Source organism: Sorghum bicolor, chromosome 6, assembly GCF_000003195.3.
Source record: "Sorghum bicolor cultivar BTx623 chromosome 6, Sorghum_bicolor_NCBIv3, whole genome shotgun sequence".
In the NCBI taxonomy this organism is placed as follows: domain Eukaryota; kingdom Viridiplantae; phylum Streptophyta; class Magnoliopsida; order Poales; family Poaceae; genus Sorghum; species Sorghum bicolor.
In genome coordinates, this window is record NC_012875.2 from 10923204 (window position 1) to 10932971 (window position 9768).

At 40.4% G+C, this 9768-nt stretch overlaps 1 protein-coding gene across 2 annotated transcripts; it reads right to left on the minus strand.

Annotated features, from left to right (window-relative positions):
• LOC8085783 (kinesin-like protein KIN-12A) lies at positions 1448–9019 on the minus strand. 2 transcript variants are annotated; one of them, XM_021464079.1, is made up of 16 exons: positions 8630–9019; positions 8365–8526; positions 7841–7924; positions 7623–7745; positions 7482–7541; positions 7341–7394; positions 7162–7257; positions 6679–6774; positions 5748–5893; positions 4685–4837; positions 4466–4595; positions 3524–4225; positions 3328–3426; positions 3098–3250; positions 2267–2998; positions 1448–2035 (listed from the first exon to the last, which is right to left on the minus strand). In XM_021464079.1, the coding sequence occupies exons 1-16, from the start codon at positions 8951–8953 to the stop codon at positions 1745–1747; spliced, it is 3405 nt and encodes a 1134-aa protein (XP_021319754.1). In that variant the 5' UTR covers positions 8954–9019; the 3' UTR covers positions 1448–1744. The 2 variants fall into 2 exon arrangements, with proteins under 2 accessions (XP_021319754.1, XP_021319753.1); XM_021464078.1 differs by having other exon boundaries at positions 1448–2041.

Sequence of the window (9768 nt, forward strand, 5' to 3'; positions counted from 1 at the left end):
CACATCCTCCAAACTCTTCCCTTATTCTCTATCTCACTATTGTTTAGACTAGATCCTACTTGGCGGACAAGATCTCACTATATGTGGGTTCTAAAAGAATACCACTGATATAGAAATCATGTTGGGACAACAAGTTGAAAGTGGGTTTTCTTGCCTCGCATACCCTTAAGTCCGTCTGATGATGAAATGTTCCCTTTCCATTTTAAGAGAAGGCAGTTCCCTATTTAGCTTAGCTTCGCCATGACTTTCAATAAAGCATAGGGGCAGACTATCCCAAATGTTGAAATGTATTTGCCTAAACCAATGTTCTCACATGGCTAATTGTATGTTGCACTATCTAGAGCAACAGCTAGACAAACATCAAGATATTGGTTGTTCAAACTGTTGAGAAGGATGTGAAGAATGGAAAGAAAAAGATCACAATGGTAGTATATACATGAAGAATATTGTTTATAAAGAGGTGCTAACTCCATAATTGAGGTAACGTCTCTTTTTTATTATATATATATGGTGAAAAAAATACTTATGTTCTTGGTCATATGTAATTCCAGCTTATTATATACATGTGTTTTATGCATAGGGTGGTCAAACACTACAGAAGAACGTTATGATCAACCAATTAGCGTATGATGACAATTCACAGCGATGTACGAAAATATCTTAGCCACATCACCAGAAAGAAAACTATGAAAGAGGTAGTTATAGAAAACTTGTGTATCATATACTAGTTTTGACACTATTACTAAAATTTATGCTTATTTATTTGAATATCTCAAAATAGTACTATGTTGTGAGTTAAAATTTATATGCTCATTGATGATCATGTAGCAACACATCAACCGCTAGTATTCCAAAAAAAAAAGCTAAGCACACTACTTGACGTTGGTGTGCTAGTCCACCCGCATAGGCAAGTAGGCAACCAGCGCTCCAGCAACCCAACACCAACTACAATCAACTTAGAGTGCACGGGTGCTTCTAATAAAAAAAAGCCGCTTCATCACTTTAAATTGCAACAACTCTGAATCTTTAGGGGCTGTTTGGCTGTGCTCCTAGCAGATTTGGTCCCCAACTTTAGCTACACTGCAGCACTACTATAGCACATGGGAGCTGGAGCTAGAGAAGCTCGAATTTTATGCTCCAGTTGCTAGGGTGGTGTCAATGAGAGGGGAAGAAGTGACAGAAGAATGGATTCTGTAAACAACATAGCTACAATGCCCGCTACAATGTCATGCCAAAGGAGCCAGAGCCACTCGAATCTGTACCAAAGAGGCCCTTACAACATATTACGGCTGGCAGGAAGATTCGACAAACTATTTCATCACATGGTACAAGAAAACAGTTCCAACACTGCACCACGAAACAGCTACAAGGGCGTTAAGAGTTACCAACCAGTACTTGCAATGCACTAGCTGCATCGTGCATGACTTCCTGGCGAGAATTTGAACCATGAGTCCATGACCAACGATACCTGATACTTTTGGCATTACAGCTACAACCAACATAATCATACAGCAACAAAATATTGGTGTCGCCACTTCATTGTAAAAAATTGTTCATCTAGATTTACAAGACAAAACACAGCTTCACCAAGGATCTGAAGAATCTGCATACACCTCATCAGACGATGAGGACCCACCAGCGTTCCTCAGGAGTATCCTTTCCCTCTACTTACCCGGTGTACAACATTATATTATCACCATTTCAATGGTACAAACTAGGACTGAACAAATTAAACACTTCAGCATCAAATGTTACATTTGTCGTATCCATAAAACCACGAGTTGAGGTCTGTGCTCTTGGAGACCTCCAATGATCCACCTTGTTGCAGGGTATTGAACTCCTGCCCGCTGGGGTTACCAGCTGTGTCATACCGAGGCTCAAGATCGTTCGGTTCATGTGGCCGTAATGTATCGTCCTTGCACTGAGAGGATTCTGTGAGACGCTGCTTTAGAGCAAGGATTTCCTGATCATAGTTCTTTTTCAAGTTGTCAATCTCCTGATAGGCTTTCTCTGTCTCTTGCTCAGCCACTAAAGCCTGCTTCTGCAACAAAGGAGTACAAAAGCCTGTTGTAACTGGAAAATCTATGTCATACTACTAAATTTAACAAAATACAAGGAACCACTATAAGAGCATTCAACATAAATATTTCCCCCGTAAAGTTTTGTAATCACCCAAAATAATAAACTCTGTTGTATTATCAACTGACCACATAAGCTACTTTTGTCTGTCTAAATGTAAGGTCTAAGCAATGTTGGAAAGCCATACCTTGGCTAGTGTTTCTGCTTCCTCTGCATCCTTCAACCGAACAAGCAATTCACCAGCTGCCTGAACAGCTTCAGCAGTATCCCTTAGCTGGCCCTGAAGGCCTTCATTTTGAGCTTTTAGGACTGAAATTTCAGCTGCAAGGGAGTTGATGAACCGCAATTCAGCACCTTTGATACCAGCCTTTTCTGCCCTCATATTCACATCCTCAACACCCTCACGCATCCTCCTATGCAGAGCAAGCAAACGAAAATGATTCTCTTGAAGATCAGCATATTGTTCCAGGTGTCTTGCAGCTCCTTGGATAGCTGTTTGTACTGCCTCCTTTAGTTCTTCTGAGCATTTCTTCTCAGAATCCAGTTCTGACTGCAACTTTCCAACAAGGGATTTTGCTGCTTCAAGTTCAACTCTAAGCTCTTCTGTGAGTGTAATCCATTTACTCTCAGCTTCAGTCCAATTAGGAGTGTCCCCAAAATTAGTATCTCCATCTTTGTCTTTTGTTCCAGGTTCAGAATTACTTCCCTGACACAATGGCACTGGAGGCCAGAGTCTACAGATTGATGACGATGATGAAAGCATGTAATGCAACTGATTTTTCAGATCTTGTATCTCCTCCTGTAGAACTTCTTTCTCGTCCCTAGAGTTCCTGAACATGTCCAATTCCTCCTGGAGTCTCTTCAACTCAATTTCAGCATGCAAAACATCAGGATGGTTGTCATATTTCTTTTGGAGGATCTGCGTTTTTAGGGTAACAGAATAGCTGATAAGTGAATGCAGTCTTCAAAAAGAAAATACAGTAAGTTAAGTACATGGCAAGGGAAAATTTCATGCAACCTTATGCTCGTTCATAAGTGATAAAAACTCTTCATTCATGAATTCTTCAGTTGGTAAAGTTCCATCCATGAGACTCTCAAGCCTAGCAATTTTTCCTTCAAGTGTTTGTGCAATTACAGCATTACATTCGCGTTCATGCTTATACTGTTGCACCTGAAAAAAAAAACGGAATGATTTAAACAGAGGAACATATAGCCTCTTGTCTTATGTATAGAGAGAAAAACACCCACCAGACGATTCAGTTGTTGAATTTCTGCAGCTTGCTTTGCACACTGTTCATCACGTGCCATCTCTCGCCTGATAGCTCCAGCCAAGACCTTCTCCACAGCCTATATAGAAATATAAGATATGCATGAGTGCTTTACACCCAACTTAACTGATCTACAAATCAAGATATGCACCGAGCCTCTTTTGGTTATAACTTACTTTCAGCAAATGCCACTGCTTTTGGTCATCAGATGGTACTGTCACATCAGCCGGTACTAGTTGTAGGTCTCTGCAAGCACTGGGATTCCTACTCTCATTTGCAGAAGCTTCAAGCAGACAACTAGGAATCAGAGCTAGAGGGTTATCTCTGGATTCATATTCTTCAGGATCAGTCTGAATTGCAACATCAACCTTGCAAGGCTGAATATCCATGATTCTAGCATTTAATCCAACCGATGCTCTCCTCCATGCACTATTGTTTTGGTGACTTTCAATGACTTGAAGTCCCCTCTGTATACTGGCGGCAATGTTTAATTTGCATTTTCCATCTCCAATATCAGTACCAGTGTTAAATTTGTTAGCACTACAGCAGGACCTTTTTATGGATATCAAATTCTTATCCCTGTCAAGATCTTCAACATGTGAAGTTCCAGCACTTACATCCATAGAAGCTAAACGTTTGGTGTCTTCTTTAACGTTAATAGGAGACATTGCAATATTTTCATGATTGTAGGGCTTCTCAATATCATTCTCATCAATTTCCATTTCCTCATCACTATCTTCTTTTATACATTGGAATGTTGCAGGATGACCCAAGCTCATTTTCAACAGATGCAAACTGCGCCTAGGGTTCCATCCAGTGGCAAAGCTGCCATTGTTCCCTTCTATGCATCCCTTAGATTTCATTCGGTGAAGTTCATCCTGCATTGTAGGATATGGAAAATAACACCTTACTAATGAGCATGGTTTCAAAGGCGACTAGGTGTTCAGGCGAATGATGGGTCCACCGAGACGCCTAGGTGACAAGGCATCACTGTCTCCCAAGACATACTTGGTATGCCTAGACACCTAGGTAACGCCTTTGAAACAGGGCTGATGAGGCATGAACCAAAACAGCAATATTATAAAGAAACTTGGTTGTCAGAGGGAACACAATCATACCTTCAATTGCCTGATTTGCTCACGCAGCGCATTTACATCTTCAACTTTCTCTTCATTAACTAGGGCATTGTTTTTTATAGCTTTTGCACGTTGGGCAAACCTAAGTGTGCTTAACGTTTCACTCTTACAGCTGTATGACAAGAAAGTGCAATGAGGAATCTAGAAACCAATATTAACTGGACACAGAATTAATGAATTGCTGGTCAGCTTAGATGGTACCTTTGGGATGGTGAAACAGCACAAATCATTGCCAGTTTGCCATTGCCTCCAAGGGATTCTTGTAATAGAAAAGTGAGCTTGGAATCACGATATGGAACATGGTGCCTTTGTTTTCCAGACTGCGATATTTCTGCAAGTATATTAATCAAGTTTCTGCAGTGAACAACAACATATAGTTAAAGAACGCTCATTCCACAACCATATTCAATGGATGTCTAACAGGAAAAAAACAATCATTGAGCTGTCAGTCTACAAATCAACTTTTCTTCCTAAACCACCCACTTTATTATCGTGGCTCTCATACATAGATATGTCTATTGGACACACTATAAATATGTTTGTCTTAATTCTTACAAATAGCCTTCACTTGATTGCAACATCATATGATGCCTTTTATTGCCCCAACACTTCAGATGTGTTATTTAATATTAAATTGGTCAACTGGTACTGTACATCTTAATTCATGTGCCAAGAGCTAAAATAGTATGCAATATACATAGAGAAAAGCACTACCTCTGTTCCAAAATGTAGGTCATTTTAATTTGTTCTAAGTCAAACTTCTCTAACTTTTACCAACTCTATAGAAAGAGGCAGCGATGACTACAAGACTACGACAACAAATTTATTTTGATGATGCATTCATTTGGCATCGTAGATGTTAATTATATTTTTCTATTAACTTGTCAAAGTTCGAGAAGGTTGACTACAGAATTGTAGAAATCACAATTAGCAGTAAACATATTTTATAAGAATTTCTAACCATGATGCACATCATGCATATATTGAATCAAGAGACCATTGCTCTATCAAATGTGGTAACCATGATATCTGGAACTGTTGATAGGCATGATACCAACTCAAGTTTGACAGCTTATGAAATCATTTAATAACTCAAGTGTTATGCATCTCCCATTCCAGGACATCAAGCAGTACCACATCCATCATTAGTAAAGTAGACTTCAACTGAGTTTAGATATCAGTCGGTGTCTGGAGAATTAGCAAAAACCTTGCTTAAATCCTTGAACTTTTTTACTTTTCATTGAAAGTACAAACGGAACTTTACCCAAGCTGTGAAAGTGAACGGTTTATGTTTCCAGCTTCTTTCAATCGATCCCCAGCTGCATGTGTTAGTTTTTGCCGCTCTGATCCAGCAAGGTCTACCAAGTTTATCCTGCTTGATCTTGTGATGCTTGAGCCATCCTCTGGATTCTATAGAACAAGAGCAAAATAGGTAAACTACTATATAATGCATCTATACTGAAACCAACAATATCTTAGACAGCATTTAGTGATTGGAGCAACAAGAACATTTTTAATGCATTATATAAGCAAAGCAACTAGCAAGCAAGGCTTTCTTTAAATGTTATTTCTGTCAGAACATGAACAGATACAAGTCTTTTAAGCTGCATATTGCACAGTACAAACAGAATGGACCAAGAATGAATAATAAAAGGTTGTGTATCATGAAGTCATTATAATTCTCCTTTGCATTGAAGCCACAGAGATTGCAAGGATTCAGTACATCAATTCTGTTAGCATACATTTCAGAAACATATGAAAGAACATTAAAGCACTCCATATATGAGAGAACAGAATGTATATAGCTAAAGCCTAAAGATATCAGGTTATTGGCAAGGTACATATGCACAATCAACCAAAAAACCAGATATTCAGCAGATTAACTATTCCTTGTGTTCTTCTGGTTGGTATATGCAATCATCAAACATTAAAAAACAATTCAGTCCACACAAGCATCTCAGTTTGGCATCTGCTTTTGTTAGAATGGAACAAACTAGAACTATAACTCATGCTTATGTAAAGCAATGACCCAAACTCAAAAGAACAATCAGCTCATAGAAAGGCAATGACAGAGAACCATTATCAGAAGGTCAAGAAAATGCACTCATTACAATTCCATTTTGCTAATTGACAACTCATAAATGATTAATATAATATGTATATATAGTATTATTGGGCCCAATTTCAATGAATACCTTAGAATCTGACTTAATGACACACGTAAAAACACAATGCGAGCGTGAGCTGTCAGCATTTGCACTTGTTGCCCCTGTCCTCCGGTTTGCCAGGCCCTGCATTAATTGCAATAAATCTATTCAACACAAAGTTAAGAAAAATAGGATGTATTTGTAGAGCATACAGAAATATATCAATCTCTAGTGAAGCAGCAGGCCATGTTGCGATGAAATTATGCAGAACCAAGTGTTTTGTAGTTTGTGTACATCAAGAGGGTGCCATAAAAATCTTCCATGATGGTACAACTATGTTCACTGATAGACAGAACTCAGGCAATTTTTCACCCTTTCAACGTAGTCTAGTGACAAAATCATCATATGCATAATAAAATTTGTACCTGAGAGTGGCATATGCCAAATGCAATTGTCAGAAATTAGGTTCAATGTCATCACAACAAATAGATGGAGATGGGATACATTAGATGTCAATATTTGGAGACACACCTTAACCAACAACTGAGTTACATCCTTCATGGTGAAAACCAACTCCTTTGTCAATGATTCAACATAAACACAGGCAGTTCTGACATCCTCTCTAATCTGCAAAGGAATAACATATATTAGCAAACTGAGAAAATGATTTCCACCTATGCCACTGAAGGCCTTTTCACAAGCTTTTTCACCTGAAGATTCTTCTGCGAGGGATCTAGCAAATCAGTGATCTGTTCATTGTAGATCTGCATATTATAATAAGATTGGATCACATTTCATGCGTCAAAGAAGAATGAATACAATATTTGCTAGATACTAAGAAAAGAAATTGCCTCGAGAAACGAGCAGACACAATTATACGTTAGCTCTTTATCTGCATGTTTAACTTGTTCCTGTAAATGGGGCATGTTTCAGATTTAGTTCAGAAAATACTTAAAAGAAAGAAGTTTTAGAAGAAAAAAAAATCACGTTACTTCATTAATGCGGGAGAACAACTGCTCAAATACACGAGGTGTCAAGCCCCTCTCGCTGCTCACTGAATCTTCTGACAGTGCAGATAGAGGCCCCCACATAGTGTACGTTTTCCCACTGCCAGTCTTTTGAAGTGACAAAATAAGAATGAGGGACAAGTCAGTTTCTTTCCAGGTACCAGCCAATACACGGCTTAGATATTAAACTGAAGGTAAATCACCTGTCCGTAGGCAAATATGGAGCTGTTGAAACCCGATAAGCAATTTTCAACAAGTGGCAGCCCAACAAGGGTGAAGATATCCTCCTTTAATTTAAGTACATAAAAGTAAAACACAAAAGACCAAACCCATCACAAAACCAAACAGAGATTGCACAATTAAACATAGGTTAGAATAGCTAACCAATGAAACTAGCCAAAAGAAACAACCAGCACTTATGATCCTCCCAACCAAAATCCATTAAGAGCACAGAACACTACTATTCAGATCAAAACTAACATTAGCTACTTGCAGTAAAACAAGACCTACCCTGGCCTCTGCCAAATCACACATAAAATTGTAGGTTATATACAAATCCACAGACGCATAAATCGCCTCAGCACTTATAAAATAACAGTATACAAGCACCATATATACGTTGCTCACTGAAATAACTCCAAATTCAGCTAATCCAGACCGTGTACATAGAATCCCCAAGCTTAGGGAAACTACCCCCAAAACCACCCAAAAATTTCACCCAGCTCACCTGCGTGGAGACCGAGTCAGCAACAGCATCGAACGTGAAGTCCTGCCCCTGGATCGCGACTGAGTTGGCCGCCGTCTTGCGCACGCAGGCCTCCGGCCCCCGCCCATCCTCGCCTGCCTCCTCCTCATCGACCCAGCACGACGGCCGTATCCTCACCACCACCTGTGACCAGAAGTGCAAAACCGGCAGAGCCAACAGCCGTCAGGCCAGATCCATAGTCCCAACACGGAATACCTTAAATCGCCCACGAAGCCCTAGCCCGTACCTGGACGCCGGAGTCGGCGCTGGGCGCGGCGTCGTGCGCAGGGCCCGCCGCAGAGGAGACTTCGAGCTTCCTCTTTAGTGGGTTAGAGGATGGCGGACGCGGTGGCAGGCGGTTGCGGGAGGAGAGCGGTTTGGCCGCGGAGGACGGGGAGCGAAACGGGGAGGCGCCGTGGTCGAGGGCTGAGTGGTGGTAGTTGCGCGCCGGGGAGGAGGGGTCGACGTTCTCCTTCGAGCGGCGACGAGGAGGGGTCTCAACGCCGCCGGAGAAAGACGGGGGCGGCGGCGTACCGGGGTGGCGCGCGTGCCGCGAGAAGAGGGACCGCATGGCTCAATGGCTGGCTGCGGAGGCCGCGACGGGGAGACGGAGACGTTGGCAGGGGGGAGGGGGATTTGAATTTTTTTGAACGGTACAAGTCGAGTCGGGGTGGGGATCAAGTGCGTTCGGCCGATGCGATCTGACCTCGGGTGCGGTGTTGCGGGCTGGGCCCAATCATCGAGCCCCACGTGTCGATCCCAAATAAGGTGATGTGGATATTAACATATATTATTTCCGTGTATAAACAAATACACGTCTCGTTTCCCGGAAAGTCAAACTTTTTAAATTTAACTAGATATATATTAAATAATAATAATATATCTACAAATAAGTATATTACGAAAGTATATTTCATGTTCAATCTAATGATACATATTATATATGATAGATATTAGTATATTTTTGTATATATTTGGTTAAACTTAAAAAGATTTGACTAAAACAATGTGTGTATTTATTTGTGGATAGAGAGAGTACTTAACGGTGAGGACAACTCTTGGAAATCATCTTATCTATGTCTTTGTTTAGTTCTCTTGCTAAAAAGTTTTTTTATAGTGTAGCACTTTTATTTGTATTTGACAATTATTGTTCAACCGTTGACTAACTGGATTCAAAAGATTTGTCTCATAAATTATAAACCAATTGTGTAATTAGTTATTTTTTTATCTATATTTAATGTTCCATGCATGTGTCACAAAGATTCAATGTGACCCAGAGGTGGTCATGTCCATGGCCAACACACGCGTCTCGTCGCCCATACCCAACATTTGTACCTCTCTAAGTAGCGATCAGACGCATCACCTTGCATCTAGTGAGTCCTCAGC